The following is a 17,859-nucleotide window of genomic DNA, read 5'->3' on the forward strand; positions in this document are numbered from 1 at the left end:
GCGCAGCTCTGGAGTATAATACAGGATAAGTAATGTAATGTATGTACACGGTGACTGCACCAGCAGAATAGTGAGCGCAGCTCTGGAGTATAATACAGGATAAGTAATGTAATATATGTACACAGTGACTGTACCAGCAGAATAGTGAGCGCAGCTCTGGAGGATAATACAGGATAAGTAATGGAATGTATGTACAGTGACTGTACCAGCAGAATAGTGAGCACAGCTCTGGAGTATAATACAGGATAAGTAATGGAATGTATGTACACAGTGACTGTACCAGCAGAATAGTGAGTGCAGCTCTGGAGGATAATACAGGATAAGTAATGCAATGTATGTACACAGCTCTTACTTCTACCAGGTAATGTTCTGCTACCCCATAGTAGGATCACTTACACCAGATGTACTGATACAGCTCCCTGTACAATGAGGTTGTGCAAATAATATAGGGGGCAGTAGGGGCTTCCATTTCTCCTTCTCGCTCCCCTGGGTGTCCAGGCTCCTGTATTCTGCTGGTGGTGATGGATTTTACACTCCTATTTACTTTTATTCTGAACCTATCCTCTTGCAATAACCCAGTACATTTGGGATGATGTTACATATGATCATTGCTCCGACGCTGGGCAGGTTCACATTTCTGGCAGGGAATCAGAGCTACACCAAGAATTCACGCAATGTATTGTCATTTATTTTCCAGCGTTTCGGTGTGTACAGAGCCTGGTCCGGGCTGCGGCTTCCTCCATCGGACACAGCAGGACGAGCACTTATCTGCTGTAATATATATACCAATATAATTGCTCTCCAATACAAGCGGGCTTTCCAGAGACCATCGCTGGATTCCAGGAAAGACTGTGTAATGATGGCCAAAGACTTATTGATAAAGCATTTATGGAGATTAGAAATTGTGCTGCAGACCGGAAGCGAATACCCCTCCCCTCCCCCGGTGATCAATCAATATTTCCAAGCTGAGGATCAGAGCCAGCCAATGGAAGTACCTGTACAAATAATACAGTATAACCCAAGACAAGTAAAGTATATGTTACACTCCAGTCACATCCAAAGCTGCATCCAGAATGCATTCACTAATATAAGGAAACATCATATAAAGCTTAGACAAGATACAACATAGGCACTGTGCCAAGAAATGGGGTGGCCAATGGTAACGGATCATGGAGCTTTGTCAGAAATTTACTCCCCAGTCACACTACTATGCAGTATGTCCCAGCAGGCTCGATACGAGCACCGGACCAACAGGGGGCAGCAACATGTTGTAAGTCTCAATAGTCAAAAAACACACAGGAATCAATCAGAATTGTAAATGCAGCTTTGGATGTGGCTGAAGGATTATATGCAGATATAATAGGGAACCTGCACTTGTCTTGTGCAATCGATGGAGCCCATGGACGTCAGTGACAGCAATGCAACTTTTTTTCTTTTTAATGTGCACTTTTTCCCCCCAAAGATCAACAAGCAACACGCAGACACATCTGTGCAAATATTAGATGTCCCTTCCTTACAGATTCGTACAGTCGCGTCAAACCCTCGAGACCCAGTCAGGAGCCAGATATTATAACAGTGGAAGAGCAGGAGGCCTCCTGTGCATGGAGGGGGGAAAGGGTTAACAGCAAATAAAACCACCAAGGGTCTTGGGTCTGCGAAGGAACCTTGTCAGGATCTACAGGACGGGTAAGGGGCACTGGAATGAATTTGCTTCATGCCGTTCTGGCTTTGACCTCAACTAAAATTTGGTCGCCAATGGTAGAAAGTACCGCAACACTTCAAACACGGGGGGAGGGCGGGAGACAAAAAATACCGAACAACCGCACTACAAACAACACAAAGAAAATGGAAACTTATCACCGTTAAAACCAATAATTCTCTGCCTCCCCCTTGACAAATTTGTGCAACTGGGGAGTTCTTGGATATATTGGTGTTGGGCTTGGTCTGTGCCAGCGCTGCAGTAAAACTACCAGCAAGTTAGCAGTTAAAAACAATCCACAAAATTAGGGAGCGTGGGTGGGAAAGATTAAAGGGGATGGGGGTGGGAGAGTACTGAAGTCCTAAATGTCTCAAGAAGTGAGGCAACATAAATGAGCAATGTAGACTATAAGTCTGATGGGTGGGGCGTTGCTGCAGACACACGCATGCTGGTCAGAGTGACTGTCAACCGTCCAGGGACCGGCCCACCAGTAGACGGACAGGTCGGTCCCTCCTCCAAGTCACTACTGAGGAGACTGCAGAGATTCCTGGAAGTGAGTGGAGAGATCTCACAGTCTGTGGTTTAGTGCAGTGGTAAGGAGTATTTGTTTTTTGGTTTACAGTACGATGGAGGTCAGAAGTGACCGGAATGAATCCAAAGTAATGAGCGAGACACGGAAAAACTTCCTCAATGTTCTTCCCAAGCACAGTCTCTAGTGTTTCTCGCTTTCGCAAAGTTCTGGATGAGGAGCAATGATCAAGATACGTGAAGGCAGGAAGATGGGGGGAGAGGATGGACACCTGGTATCTCTCTCCTCCGAGAGGTTCTCATGCCCCGGCTAAGGAGCGCCACCATACTGAAGGTTGTGCTGGCTCCGGGTGGAGCACATGGTGAGGGAGGCAGAGATCTCAATCCAATGGAAGAGAATGGACAACCTAAAGCTCCTCATATTCCCCACCTGAACTTGGTTTACTGGGTTCGCCTCCTCCAAGGAAAGCTTCCAGGTCATCAAGTTCTTTCTTTTCCTTGCTTTTCTTGGGCTTCTTCTTCTTCTCTTCTTTGCCTTCCTCCTTCTCTTTGCTTTTCTTGTGTTTGTTCTTTTTCTTGGTTGACTTCTCGTCTTCTGGAGCCTGTCCAGAGGAATAAGACATTACAATATGCATCTAACCATCTGTTATGAAAGAGCGACCATCCAATCAGTTCTAGTGCAGTCAGTCCTTTCCATGCACGCACCCTCCAATCATTACATTGGGTCCATGTGCAGTGTGAGCCTAGTCCGTGCGCGCACAGACACACATGAACATGGGTGCGCTTATCCCATCCTTTATTTTTTAGCAGATATGTCTAGTTTTAATGTTAGTGCTAGTGTCCATTATGGTTAGCAATAAACAGGACAGAGAGTGTCCCAGATATTTGTGCAGCACAGGAAACCAAGAAAAAAAAATTACATTTTGCAGATTTTCTTGGTGCCCTGGCAGCGGACTTGGGTGCCACAAGTCTCAAAGCAGTTCAGCAACTGTAAAATGCTCGTGAGACCTCCTCAAATAGAAGGAGCAAACCCAGAGCATATATCTGATAGGAGGCTTATATTCAGTGTGCACAGAGACGTAGACTGGCAGAACAGTTATAAGTCTGCAGACCTGCCATGTACAATGCGTATTGGCAGCCTCTTATACTGGCACAATGCCAGCCAGGCCAGAGTCAAAATAGAGCTGTCTGAGCGTCCTGACCCTAGCACAATGTCCTAGAGAACAGGCGGCTCAGTGGTTCGGAGCAGGACACAGAGATACTGGATTACTGCCTGGGAGCCGCTCTGGTTGCAAGTCATGCGTTACCTCCTTAGATTTCTTTTTCTTCTTCTTTTTCTCCTTGGAGGATTTACTGTCTTTCTCTGAAAAACAAAGTAAATAATGAAAGATTAGGGTCCAGCTTACTACAAAGATGAGGAGGACGTGCAGCTGCTTCACTCACCTTCTTCGCTTTCCTTGGTCACCTTCTCTTCAAAGCCCAAACCAAACAGATCGGAGTCTTGTCTCATCTTGAAGGCAGGCACACTCGGCATCACTACTTGTGTGGGGACAGATGAGATCGTCTCCTCGCTGGAGCTTTCAGACATGTTATTCAGCACTGGGAAATCTTCCTGCAGGGCCAGAAGTTTATGTCATTGTATGGCTATGGGGGTCGTATCAGAACTGCATTACTGTCCACTGTGAAAATCTAATGAAATCACACACAATCCACAGGGCATGCTGGGAATTGTTGTTTTCCAACAGCTGGGCAGCCATAAGTTGAAGACTAGCCTCCTGGGACATATAAAATGATGACCTACTCTTAAGATAGGTCATGAATTAAAAATCAGCAGGGGTCCGATGCCTGGGTCCCAGGCTGATCAGCTGTTTTAAAAAGCTGCAATGTTTGCATGAGGGCGGCAGCCTCTTCAGTATTTACCAAGCACAGCGCTGCACATTTCTATAGTGGCAGTGCTTAGTACTGCAGTTCAGACTATTCACTTGAATGAGACTGAGCTGTGATGACACCATGATATCTATGAATGCAAAGTTTCATGGCCTGTGATGCTGAACAGCAGTGTGGGAAATCCCATAAAGCCCCTTTAAGATGTGACTATGATGCATTAACAATTTTGCACCTTGCAGTTTAACAATCCTTTGACCCGCATCTAGGGCATTCATAGAAGACTTGCTAGACTAGAAATAACCACGTAGATCTTTGAATACATTTTAGTCTCGGTCAGCTTCTATACTTGGGACTCACTTTTGTCTTTGATACACGGGATGAGTCTTCACTGTCAAAGTCAGGGTCATCCATTACAAAGGAAAGCATCTGTGTGGCTATGGGCCCTTCCTGGTCGCTGTCAGAGTCCTCCTGGACCTTTGCCTTACTTTTCTTGGCTTTGCTGGTGGGCTGACTTAATGTCGGCCCTGTTTTCGGCTTTTCAGGGAGCATTTGAGGGACAGAGGGTTGAGCGGGTTTCCTGAGAGACAAGTGTATAAGTCAATACTATGAACCAGGACTGCAGTAACCATGCTATAAGCCCTGCAACATAGCTCACCATAAAAATAACTCTGTGTCTAGGTCTTCATCCCTGGTGATCTGCACAGGGGCTGCGGTATCCTCATCATCACTGGACAAGGTAATGTTCTTACTAGGGATGGCGGTCAGAGAGGATTTTGCAGCTAACCTGTCATCGGGATCCAAATCATCCTGGAAGCCGGCCACCATGGGGTTGGTTCCAGGTACATCCCCGTCACTGCAAGGAGAGGAGGAAAATGGTAAATGGAATAGATCTGAGAAACAGACAGCAATTTACCACTGTGGTGATGGCAATAGAGTGCACTTACCTGTCACTATCTCGCCTTTGTCTCGGAGACGATCTTGCTAGCTCTCTCTGGGTTGCGCTATCCTCCAGGAAGCTGCGATCTAAGCTTTCATCGGGTACAAAGTCTTCCACGCTTTGCACTTTCACAGGCTGCTCCGCATGTGAGGGGGTCTCTGCTGAGCGAGAAGACATAACAGGTTCGATTGACGAAAAAAGTAATCTCTAAATTTAATACAGGAACAAGACCATGAACGTAACATACCCACTGGACAAAACATGTGCCAAAAAGGCTGTTCTTATTGAGGGGATAAAGCAGCTACTAGATACCTATGGCAATGCTCATGTCAAAATGAATGGGTAGAGGAAACAAGCTCATCATTGTCTCCTATAGATATAAGATGGTCAGAAAATCCACTACCTTATATCTCAGGTTATGGGTACGTCCAAACGGGTCAAATATGCCGCAGATCAGGTTCTGTGGCTAGAAAATCCACAGACGCAGCAGAGTAGATGAAATTTTAATAAATCTAATCCACATGGTGCAAAAAAATAAAAAATTTACAGTGGACGCTGAACTTTGCAAGGCACAAGGTGAACTTTAGTAGCAAAATCCATAATAAATCTGCACTTTACACATGTGGATTTTGTAACATGGATTTTTCCAGGGTTTTGCAGCAATGTCCGCTGCATGTTCCCCTTAAGTTCTAATAGCTGCCATCAGTGTCTGTTACTTAGGGTACCCAGTAATAGACATCCATAGGCCTCAGGCATTGTGGACGCACCTGGTTTGGCTGGCGGGCTTTCAGGAGTGGAGGAACCAAAGAGACGAGACATGAAGCCACGCTTCTGTTGAGGTTGCTGAGATAAAGGAGGAGATGACACGGTGGAGGGAGATGGGCCAGAGACTTCAGAGACATCCGGGGCAGGGGGAGGTGGAGACGCAGTCAGGGGAGGAGATGCTGGCACTATATTAGGTATCTGAAGAGGTGTGCCAGGGCCAGAGCTGTCAGGAGAGCCGGAGTTTATGGGAACTACAGGGGACTGAGAACCGGAGGAAGGGCTTTGTCCGTTGGTTGCTACTGGAGAAGCCAGCCGTTTATTATTCTCTAGCATTTCCAGGAATCTGCAAGAGCATACGGGAAATATTATCTAAATGAGACAAACATCTCATTGACAGATTGTGCTGATACAAGAGACGTCATCATTCATACAGAAACACAGAAACATGCACAGAAAAAGAGTGTCATCTGGTTAATAAGCCTGGGGCGAGTGGGTGGACGCGGTATAGGGCTGGTGGTGCCAACTCTGCTCAAAACACAGAAGGATGTGCAGGGCAAAAAACTACAAGAGGATGAATTTCTGCAGCACCATTCGGGACAATGAAAAATACTACATGTACTAAAGATAGCTAAACTGTGCCTGGCCCTATAGACCACAATACCCTGAACTGGTTAAATATATCTGACCTACATTTGTATCTACTCCTTTAATGGGAGAGTGACAGACATGTGGATGTACAACACATAATGGTCTACACCAGGAATCAGCACTCCAGCTGTTGTGAGACTACAAGGCCCAGCATGCTCCAGTCACTGTGCATGCTGGGAAATGTAGTTCCATAACTGTTGGAGTGCCAAAGGTTGCTGATTCCAGGCTTACATGAATAACATTCCCTTGCAAAAAAAAAAGGATCACTCTAATCTAGATTCAGGATGATGTGTCTTCCCTTTAAGTGTTCCCTAACCCCCTCTCCACTCACCAACGCCCATGTAATAAGCAGTCACCTACATTTCATAATTCTGATCCTCCGTCTCTTGCTGGACTGACAGCTCCTCAAGGGTGGCATCGATATCTAGCTGGTTTGTCTCCAGTTGTCGTAACAAGGTTTCTCGCTGTGGGACACATGAAGAAAAAAAAACTGAATGTCAGATATGGTTGCCTGCAGAGCGTAGCAGGTTCAGATCTCTCTCCATTCACATGCAACATAAACAAAAGGCAGGACCTTTAACCCTTCCTACCAGAAGGCCAGGGGCCAGGTCCCTTTGTGCAGCAACAGCTTTCAGAAGCACAAGGGTTAATAGTGTCAGGTTCCATATATAAATATATAAGTAAGGCCGAGCGGGTATCATGTCCCCCGCAGGCTAACTTTACACTCTTAGTTACCGTTACTGGAGCAATGATGGGGATTGTAACTCCAGACACAGAGCCGAGCTCAGGCTGTAACTTCAGATGCTTTAGATGGGGTCAGGTGTACTGAAGGGCATTTCTATAGGAAAGCCCTGCTACAGAAGACTATGAGGAATAGACAAGCCAGAGGTGGACAACCTGTCCTGACTCAAGGGCCACATTGTCAGGAGCCATCAATCCCAAGGGCAACGATAAGACCTAAAGGGTTAATCCCATAAATGACCTGTATGAAATTGCAAAAGCGTATAACAAATATCTGAAAGACGTCGGCCCCACATCCAGGACTCCCAGCTATCCAGGGAATAGGGGGGCACCGGAACGGAAAAGAAAACTAATCCTGCCAATATATGGGAATCCCTAAGACATTAGTACCTACCTGTCCCTGCTCATGTATAGAAATGTATCTATACATGTCTTTTCAGTGTTACATGGGGTGGTATGGATTGTGATTCTGGGTCTTACCTGCAGCTGCAGAAAAGGGATGTTAAAAAATTTGTGCAAGTATTTCAGCCCAAAACTGTTCTTCATAGAAGACTCAGCGTATCGGATGTAAGAGGAACCGGGGCGTCTGTTAAAGGAGCAGAAAAGTAATAGGGTGGTTATCAGGTGATACAAACTATAGGGGTACATAGAGAAAAGATGTAATCCATATAATAGCTACCATACTGGAGAAAAAGAAGGCCTTAAAGGGGGTGACCATGAGTTCATTATAAACCAACATCACCACCAGTATACTTATGAAAGGGGACGTGATGATCCAGAAAGCCTCCTTCCAAAGCACAGCACCATACTCCAAGTAGTGGCCGTGCCAGGCACTGCAGCTCAGTCCCTTCCACTTTGGGATGCAATACCACTAAAAGTATGGTGCTGTGCCTGGTAAACACTGAAGTGGACAATGTGTCTTCTTCAATCAAAATGGGTGCAGGAAGAAGGACATCCACTGATTTCATAGCCTGTCCTAGAGATAGAACTGCGTAGTCCTGGAGTCCTTTAAAGGGGTGTCCAGGATTAATAATTGATCCATCAATTGAAGATCGGCAGGCATGTGACACGCAGGAGCCCTGGCGGACAGCTGTGTGAAGAATCTACAGAGCTGAAGTGAAGTGCAGCGCCATACATTGTGTAGTGGCTGTACTTGGTATCACATGTCAGTCCAATCACTTGAATGGGACAGAGCTGCAAGTAGGCCATGTGACTGATGAATATGATGTCATACGGCACATGTCAAATGGCGCCGCTTTAAATAGCTGACCCGTGACGGTCCCTGGTGTCAGACCTCTGCTGATCTTCAATTGATGACCTATTTTAAGAACAGGTCAACAATTAAGTTCTGGAAATCCCTTTACACTGTGACTCCTGAGACCCTAAATTTAAGTTCATGGGTTGAAATGGTAATATATTGAACCATCAATGTACAGTATAAAGTTGCAATCAGTAAATGGAAACATCATTTACATCTGGGGGCTAAAAACCTGCACAGACAACACAGCTGAGAACTCGTTGCAATGTATCAGTCTATGTGAAGCTCTTTCATGTTTCATCTCCAGACTGATAGAAATCCTGAGTGATGGGTTCTCTTTATATTTGCATTGTCTGACCTCTAGAGGGCAGATGAGGACGCAGGGTCAGAGGTCACCCGCATGCTGTCTTATCACTCACCGGTTTAGGCTCTGTATGAAGTCTCGCACATCATCAGGCAGGATGACCCTGTGCTCTCCCATATCACGATGGTTTCCCAGCACACAGACGGGGACATGACTGGGGACTTTCGGCAGCTCCCGCATGATGTAATTAAAGGTCCTGAAATCCAAAAGAAACCAAAGTGGATTGTCAGCTCAAAAAACAGAGAAATCTCCTCCCGCTCCGGCTCTCATCTCTCTGCCCATTACCATCTTCTGGACACTGAGGGATGAGAGTAAAGGAAGGAACCTGCAAACAAAGCCAATCCAGCAATCCTCTAATCACCCCCAAAGCATCAGTACATGAAAGTCAGCAATATCCTATCATATATAGGTATGACTACACAGTGCGAGACCTGCTCCTACCCAGGGACAATGGGGATGACCTTAGGGGAGGAAGAAATAGCTTAGATACCCCGGAGGGAGATACTCACCACTGCTTGGTGATGTCAAACATCATAATGACTCCATTGCAATTCTTGTAGACATCCAGAAACTCTGCATCCAGGGCCAGGTCAGAGTCCGTCTACAAGAAATTAAATCAAAGTAGATCTAAGTACATCACGATTCTGTGTTATATTCTGCCATCTCCTCCAATCACATTCAAAGCAAAGCAAGAAGTTGTGGACGTGACTGCAGTCACATGTGACCCTACAAGCTTTGCTGCCTTGTAAATAGCCACAATGTGTTATGCACTAGTTATAAGAAACAAGCAAAACAAGTGAATGCAGCTCTGGATGTGACTAGAGTTTAAGACAGATTACTGCTGTTTGCAAACTCATTTTTCATCAATATCATTTTTCTTTAAAGGGGTTTTCAGGACTTACCGTATATAATGATGGCCTACCCTTAGGATCATTAATATATAATCAATGTGGGTTCGAAACCTGGGGCCCTATACAAGCTATTTGAAGAGCTCTGTGGCCTCTTCCCTGTGTCGGTGACATCATGCTCATTGGTCACATGGTACAGCCGCAGCTCAGTCCTAGTCAAGTGAAAGGGCTGAGCTGCAGCATCAATCCCGACAATATGTATGGTGGAGATATTCAGTGAAAGGGCTGCAGCGCTCACACAAACACTACGGCCTCAACAACCAACTGGTCTGTGGGGGTCTCAGGTCTTGGATCCCTTTTGATCACATACTGAAGACCTACCATAAGGGCAGGTCACCTCAATACATGATGACAGCGCAAGCTTTACAAAACCAGGAAGATCTCCTGTAGGAATCTGGGTCCTTACCTCTTGGGGCTCATTTTCCAGTTTTAAGGAGCTCTCGCCTCTCTTCTTGCCTTTACCTGCAAAACAACATTACACTCAAAGTCTATGTGGACAGAACTCATCCCCTATACATAAGTGTCTGAGGGTCCCACTGCTGGGACCTCCGATCACTAGTCTCAAGAAACACTATAAATGGGCAAAAATTCTGCATACACGCTGACGCTCCATTCATTTCCATGGGGCTGCAAGAGATAACAGAGCACTATGTTCAGCTTCTCATCCGTCCCATACAAGACCATTGCTCATCAAACAGGAAAGCAAGGGCCCCTGTTCCTGTGACTAGCGGGTGTAGCAATGATCGGACACTAAATATAGTATATCATAACCTACACATCAAGATATTAGCACCTACTGTTGGAAGAGTGTTTGATATGCAAGACTTTGGTGGAACAGCGCCTCCGGTGGTCACAGTCATAAAAGACTGATTGAAAAGGGGCTATGCCATGAAAAATAGTCACCCTCTATCCACGAATATCTAAATGGTGAGGGTCTGAGCTCTGAGACCCCACCGAACCGGAGAACAGGGTGTATTTACCTCCATTGCGAATTCAGCCTGGCTGCATGTAGGTGTGTCACCTGGTGAACAAATGAGCCTGCACTTCCTATTCACATCAATGGGAGTGCCGAAAATAACCGATGTACAGAATACAGCCATCCAAGTGCTCCTAATGAAGAGAATGGCCGCGCTCTGTCCATTACACTATTATGTGGATAAAGGATAAACATTTCTCATGGCACAACCCCATTACGTAGATCCTAGAGGACGACAAACAGTGACTAATACAAACCCCAAGCACACGCAACAGTGAAACTTACCCTTATCCACCACATCCCAGACTTCTACCTTCACTATGTCATCAGTGGCTGCAAAAACAACAAGCAAGGCTGTTATACCGCAGTGTAATAATAGTGTATAGAACAACGTATCTGAACGTTATCACATATCATCATATAGACAGAGGAGCATTGTTATCATACACAACAAGGGGTTAACAGGGAAGGACACGTTTACTTTCGGCACATTCATATGGAAAAATCATGATGGAGCCGACTACAACCGACATCTATAATCTATGGGGAACTTATATGTTTGTACTCAATCCCCCAACACATAGGTGCAGTATTATAGTAGTTATATTGTTGTACATAGCAGTAGTAGTATAGTAATTATATTCTTGTACATAGGAGCAGTATTATAGTAGTTATATTCTTGTACATAGGAGCAGTATTATAGTAGTTATATTCTTGTACATAGGAGGTAGTATTATAGTAGTTATATTCTTGTACATAGGAGGTAGTATTATAGTAGTTATATTCTTGTACATAGGAGCAGTATTATAGTAGTTATATTCTTATACATAGGAGCAGTATTCTAGTAGTTATATTCTTGTACATAGGAGCAGTATTATAGTAGTTATATTCTTGTACATAGGAGCAGTATTCTAGTAGTTATATTCTTGTACATAGGAGCAGTATTCTAGTAGTTATATTCTTGTACATAGGAGTAGTATTATAGTAGTTATATTCTTGTACATAGGAGGTAGTATTATAGTAGTTATATTCTTGTACATAGGAGGTAGTATTATAGTAGTTATATTCTTGTACATAGGAGGTAGTATTATAGTAGTTATATTCTTGTACATAGGAGTAGTATTATAGTAGTTATATTCTTGTACATAGGAGTAGTATTATAGTAGTTATATTCTTGTACATAGGAGTAGTATTATAGTAGTTATATTCTTGTACATAGGAGGTAGTATTATAGTAGTTATATTCTTGTACATAGGAGGTAGTATTATAGTAGTTATATTCTTGTACATAGGAGTAGTATTATAGTAGTTATATTCTTGTACATAGGAGGTAGTATTATAGTAGTTATATTCTTGTACATAGGAGTAGTATTATAGTAGTTATATTCTTGTACATAGGAGGTAGTATTATAGTAGTTATATTCTTGTACATAGGAGGTAGTATTATAGTAGTTATATTCTTGTACATAGGAGTAGTATTATAGTAGTTATATTCTTGTACATAGGAGTAGTATTATAGTAGTTATATTCTTGTACATAGGAGGTAGTATTATAGTAGTTATATTCTTGTACATAGGAGGTAGTATTATAGTAGTTATATTCTTGTACATAGGAGCAGTATTATAGTAGTTATATTCTTATACATAGGAGTAGTATTATAGTAGTTATATTCTTGTACATAGGAGGTAGTATTATAGTAGTTATATTCTTGTACATAGGAGGAGTATTATAGTAGCTATACAATTGTACATTATTGCAGAGTATTATGGAATAAGAGGACAGATTGAAAGACATTATATTTACCATGAATGAGAACAGATAAGTGTCCCACAAGATATAGTTCGGAGAGCCCAGATCAGATATTTTGCACACACAAGACAAGTGTCATGTACAGGGTGTCAGAGTGTACAGTAAGGGTAGACAGGAGACCTCTTACTCTTGTAGTTCCAGTGTATGCTGGTGACCTGGATCTCCTGAGTGGGAATATATTCTTCTATAAACTTCTTCCCTTGCAGCCGATGCCAGAGTGTGGTCTTCCCTGTATTTCTGTCCCCCCTGATGACAATTTTCACTGAAAATGAAAAATTTGCATTATTTTTGCAGCGTTCCTGTAATCACGGTACAACACAACATCCGGTATCTTCCTATCTTACATCGCATTTTAGTTTTCAACCCTTTTGACAAGCTTTGTTGGTTTTAGTAATAGGAAACTTTTATGGGTTACATTCAAAGACTAAACAATCCTGCTCCTACAGCTGCAGGGCTGTTACAATGTATCAGAATAGGGGCAGCAGGAAAGTTATAAGTAATCTGACAGTTCGGTTTTCCATTAATAGCTATAGTTTGGCCTCATCATTCTCAGGATAGGTGGGGGGGGTTGCTGAAGTCAGACCTCTCCTCCCCCATTATAAAGAGCATACCCTAGTGATACACCATCATTTTATAATGAGTGAATCCCTCTTTAGGGGACGGTGGTGACCCTGGGACCTGTCAGTCCCTTCATCGCCTCATCTCGTACAGTATTTACTCTGCCAGCAGGTGTCTGGGGCCCTACACGTCATTCCTTTCATGCTTGGACAAGGAGGTGGGATTTTCCTTTGCTTAATCTTGCGCTCTGTACACTATCTATATTTGCTAACAAGGGCGGTGATCTTTTGGTGCGTATGGATAAGACTAGATTTTCACTTTTTCTCCAACACGTCTTATAGCCGCCATGACACTTGCCCAGATCCGAGACACTAATAGAGAACACTGCACATGCTTTGCCTTTCTGGTCTAGTACTCCGGTCCCTTCCAGAGCTGCATTTACAATTCTGTTTGCTGCTACTTGGTTTCTTGTCATTGCCCCAAATATTGAGTCAATCTGTTTGATGTGGCCTCTAGGTCCCTTTTGGAGCTTCTTTCCTGGGTGTCTGGTATCAGATTTCCTATGAACAGGCCTCTGTGCAGTCAGTGGGATTACATAAGACGTGCGGTCACATGAGGATCAGGAGAATGTCACAGCCGATCAGTTCCAGACTATATTTACCACGTTATTACTTACAATGTTATATTGTTCTATCCACATAAACATTACATTTACACCACACACCTCTGGCCATGTAACTCCTGATATAATCATTCTGGTGCCCGCCAACATGACTTTACATAGTAGAGCCTTCCTATATGGCAAAAGACCTTGGTAATATCTGATCATATAGACAGTAAGCTGGGACCAGCACTCATTCCGATTCTAAGGGGGTGCCGCGCATCCTAATACACGCAATGAATTAATAGCGCTCTGTGGTGATACGAGTGAGGACACTTATATACAGCAGAAGGCTAATGTATGAAAATATACACGTATATACAGCAGGAGGCTAATGTACGAGAATATGAGTGAAGAGTAAGAGTTAATACATGAGAATATGTAATGGGGGGTGAGATGAAAATATGTATGTACAGCAGACAGGTGACATATGGAACATATATGTAAAGCAGAAGGGGGACATATGACAGCATGAATGTAGAGTAAGATTTAATAAATGAGAACATGCTCTTATGCGACTTTTTGTTCCTCATATATGTTCATTTATTAACCCTTACTCTACACTCATATTCTGTTCCATGTACATATTGATATGTTACTCTACATGCGTGTTCTGATAGATTAACCCTTACTTAACATATGTTTTGTTAGTCACCTTGTGTTAACCAGTACACTACATACATGTTCTCATTCTCATGGCGTCAGTTTTCACTGATCCCTTTTACATTTCAGTATATTGAGGTTTTACATAAAAATGACAAAAATAGGAAGCGACTTATTTTTGACAGTCCATCAAAAAAAAAATCGGTCCTATGAATAGCCCCCATTCACATACAATGAACTGAATGCATCCGTGTGAGGTCATGTGTCTGTAGAATAAAGCTTAATGAATGAGAACATGCATGTGGAGAAGATAGTGACATGAAAATATGTATGCAGAGCAAGAGTGACATATGGAAACATATACGACGAGGAGGTGGCGATGTAGGATATGTATGTTAGGTGAGCAGTTACCTGCAGACATGTAAGAATAACCAGAATGCAATGCCATATAAAAACATGTATGTAGAGAGAGGGGTCACGTATGACAGCATGTAGGCATGGGGAGGTAGAGTTCTGCATGATCATGTATGCATAAGGACTTCAGGTGGAGCGCTTTAGGCGCTATATAGCAATCTGCCATCACTTATTATATTGCACTCCCTTGGCAAACCTTCTCTATAGGACCTGGTTCATGGACTGCATGGTGAGGTAGAGTTGTACACGATCATGTATGTATAAGGGACTTAAGTTGGAGTTTCTCTTTCAGTACTATGGCCCAGTCTGGCATTACTTACTATTATATTGCACTCCCTTGGCAAACCTTCTCTATAGGACCTGGTTCATGGACTGCATGGTGAGCTAGAGTTGTACATGATCATGTATGTATAAGGCACTTCAGTTGGAGTTTACCTTTAAGTACTATGGCCCAGTCTGGCATTACTTACTATTATATTGCACTCCCTTGGCGAACCTCCTCTGCAGCGCCTGGTTCATGGACTGCAGGCCAGCCGGAATATTCTTGTCTCGTAGAGTGGACACATCGGACCCCACCAGTTTCTTCAGAGCGGAGAACATCTTGACCGTGGTGAGGGGGATTCCCCGACCAGTCGATATGGGAACGTTCACAAGTTACCGGACAGATCTTGGAGAAATTCTGGATCAATATCAGAAAGGAGATCTGTGGTAGATCTTAAAGGGAATATCGGACATCACCAGTCATAGGACGCCATGTTCTCTTACGTGATACGAATTTTTCACAAACTGTCACTAGACATGTCCGGTAAAGAAAGACAGAAAAAAAACAAAACCTAAAACAGATGGTCAACAAAAAGGGATGGCAGGAGACGTCCACAGTCTGGGCTGACACCCGGCTCACAGGTCCTAGAAGAAAGAGAAGACAGACATGGATATGTCAGCAACAGGTATCTCAGAAAGCTGGGTGACTAGCAATATGGCCAGCATTATCATTTGTACAGGGTTATCACCCAGCTTTCCCAGACTCCTTGTTCCATATTAAATAAATAGGCATTTGGGAAAGCCGAGTGACTACTAATATAGGGTTGTCAATCAGGTTTCCAAGGCTCCTCATAGCTACACATTACACTCCAGCTCTCATATAAGACAGCTATGCCAATCAGGAGTCTAAGAGAGCTGGGTGTGGAACAAGAATTGGAGGGTTAAAATCAGTGTAAGAGCTTATTACATATGATAACTGTGTGGAGACGGTGTGTCGTACATACGAAATAAAACGGTCAGGCAGGAGAGGCAGCCATGATGTCCACAGCAACCAATCACAGACCAGATTCTATTCCATCACTGCGAGTCAGAAAGTGAACGCTGAGCTGTGACTGGCTGCTAGGGAGCGAGAAAACCACGTACGAGGATGAGGGGGAGACGTGGAGGAAAAACATGTGTATAGTGAAGGCCATGACAACATGGCTGTAGAGGAGAGCGTAGGTAAGTCTCAATTCACACTCTCTGATGCAGACTTGTCAGAAATTGCCATGTGACAGACACCGTTACAGTCAATGGCGGTGCCTCAGGCTTTGTTTGTGTCTGTCACTGAACGGATCCGTTCCTTCTAATCCTCCAACAGATCAGAAGAATGGAAATAATAATGCAGGTGTGAGCCTAGTATACAGGGTGTGGCGATGTATGAGAACACGTTACATGGCAGAGGGGGTGACACACGAGGACACGTGCCTGGTGTAGCTGCTGACGCACAAGGACACGTACATGGCCTAGCTGGTGGTGCACAAAGGCGAATACGTGGCCTAGCTGGTGGTGCACAAGGGTGTGTACGTGGCCTAGCTGGTGGTGCACAAGTGGGTGCACCAAGACGTGTATCTGGCTTAGCTAGTGATGCACAAGAAGGGTATGTTGTGGTGTTGCTGGTGACATATCAGGGCACATACTTGGCGCAGCTTTTGGTGCACGAGGCCACATATATGGCATAGCTGGTGGCGGACGATGGCGCGTGCCCGGTGGTACACTAGAGTGCATATGTGGCATAGCTGGTGGTGGATGATGGCGCGTGCCCGGTGGTACACTAGAGTGTATATATGGCATAGCTGGTGGTGGACGATGGCGCGTGCCCGGTGGTACACTAGAGTGCCTATGTGGCATAGCTGGTGCTGCACAAGGACATGTCCCTGGCAGAGAGAGTGACGCACGAGGACGTGTGCCTGACAGAGGGGGCGACATTCGAGGACACATACATGGCGGAGGATTGCATGTGATTGAATGAGGACACGTATGTAGAGGGAGGAGTGATGTAATAAGAACATGTAGGGGGAGGGGTGTGAGATGTAATATGAATGAGAACATACATGATTGCGGCACAGACATCTATACACATGTAGATCATTCATCTACAAGTCCTGTATGTGTGTGTGTGTGTAGGGGGTGACATGTGGAATGTGACAGCTGTCTGCAGTGTTACCGTCCTGCCTCCCCCCGTACAGATGTTGATGGTTCAGTCCCCCGTAATGGCGCCCGTACACCCCGCAGCCTCAGCTCCGGGGACCCCACAACACGCACACCCCAATCTCTCCAGCACACCCCCGGGCAGCTCAGCCTTACTCTTCCCTTCTCGCTCCTGGCCACAACTGCAGCGCCGCCATATTCCTTCCTCCTCCCGGGAGCATCAATGGGGCGGAGCCTCTGCAGCTGCTACGACGCCCAGAGGGGTCAGAAAGCTTCGAGAGGCGAAGCTGCCACTGTGGAGACGCATGCGCAGAGCGCGCTTACCTGCTGGCGCGCCAATTGGACAGGTTACATACAGAAGTGAGAGGATCCTGTCACCCAAAACATTGTGACAGAAAGTAAGGCAGAAAACGTAAGATATTCATTTATCACAGGTAGGAAAGAAGAGTCAGTCACATTATATAAGAAAGAGTTGTCAGTAAAATCACCTGAGGAAAGATTTACCTCACAAACCTTGTCACAGAAGTCTCATAATGGAGGGAAGTGTGAAGAAATTCTGAGGAGGACGTCTTCTGTACAAGAGAGCACTGGGTTTGAATATGTTTCTTGTGAAATGAACTTACAGGCCCAAAGCCTGAGGCTGCACTACTGAG

General features: G+C 44.4%; 1 protein-coding gene across 3 annotated transcripts; it reads right to left on the minus strand.

Annotated features, from left to right (window-relative positions):
• Positions 1 to 666: 666 nt before the first annotated feature.
• Positions 667 to 17,436, minus strand: RABL6 (RAB, member RAS oncogene family like 6). Of its 3 annotated transcripts, none has more exons than XM_075259801.1 (16): positions 17,363 to 17,436; positions 15,226 to 15,661; positions 12,647 to 12,781; positions 10,997 to 11,044; positions 10,142 to 10,197; positions 9,337 to 9,428; positions 8,883 to 9,023; positions 7,686 to 7,791; positions 6,825 to 6,928; positions 5,819 to 6,159; positions 5,059 to 5,209; positions 4,770 to 4,967; positions 4,472 to 4,691; positions 3,671 to 3,839; positions 3,535 to 3,590; positions 667 to 2,829 (listed from the first exon to the last, which is right to left on the minus strand). In XM_075259801.1, exons 2-16 carry the CDS (start codon positions 15,353 to 15,355, stop codon positions 2,635 to 2,637), a joined length of 2,142 nt encoding a protein of 713 aa, XP_075115902.1. In that variant the 5' UTR covers positions 15,356 to 15,661; positions 17,363 to 17,436; the 3' UTR covers positions 667 to 2,634. The 3 variants fall into 3 exon arrangements, with proteins under 3 accessions (XP_075115902.1, XP_075115901.1, XP_075115904.1); XM_075259800.1 differs by having other exon boundaries at positions 5,059 to 5,212; XM_075259803.1 differs by lacking the exons at positions 15,226 to 15,661; positions 17,363 to 17,436 and adding an exon at positions 15,076 to 15,125 and having other exon boundaries at positions 5,059 to 5,212.
• Between the last annotated feature and the right edge of the window lie 423 nt (positions 17,437 to 17,859).

Source organism: Leptodactylus fuscus, chromosome 11 (assembly GCF_031893055.1).
Source record: "Leptodactylus fuscus isolate aLepFus1 chromosome 11, aLepFus1.hap2, whole genome shotgun sequence".
Lineage (NCBI taxonomy): Eukaryota > Metazoa > Chordata > Amphibia > Anura > Leptodactylidae > Leptodactylus > Leptodactylus fuscus.

Coding starts and splice junctions, on each gene's coding strand:
- RABL6 (XM_075259800.1), bottom strand. CDS start 15,355: ATGTTCTCCGCTCTGAAGAAACTGGTGGGGTCCGATGTGTCCACTCTA. Junction 6,929..7,685: donor TCCCTTTTCTGCAGCTGCAG/GTAAGACCCAGA, acceptor TGTGTCCCACAG/CGAGAAACCTTGTTACGACA. Junction 6,160..6,824: donor GAGGATCAGAATTATGAAAT/GTAGGTGACTGC, acceptor ATGCTCTTGCAG/ATTCCTGGAAATGCTAGAGA.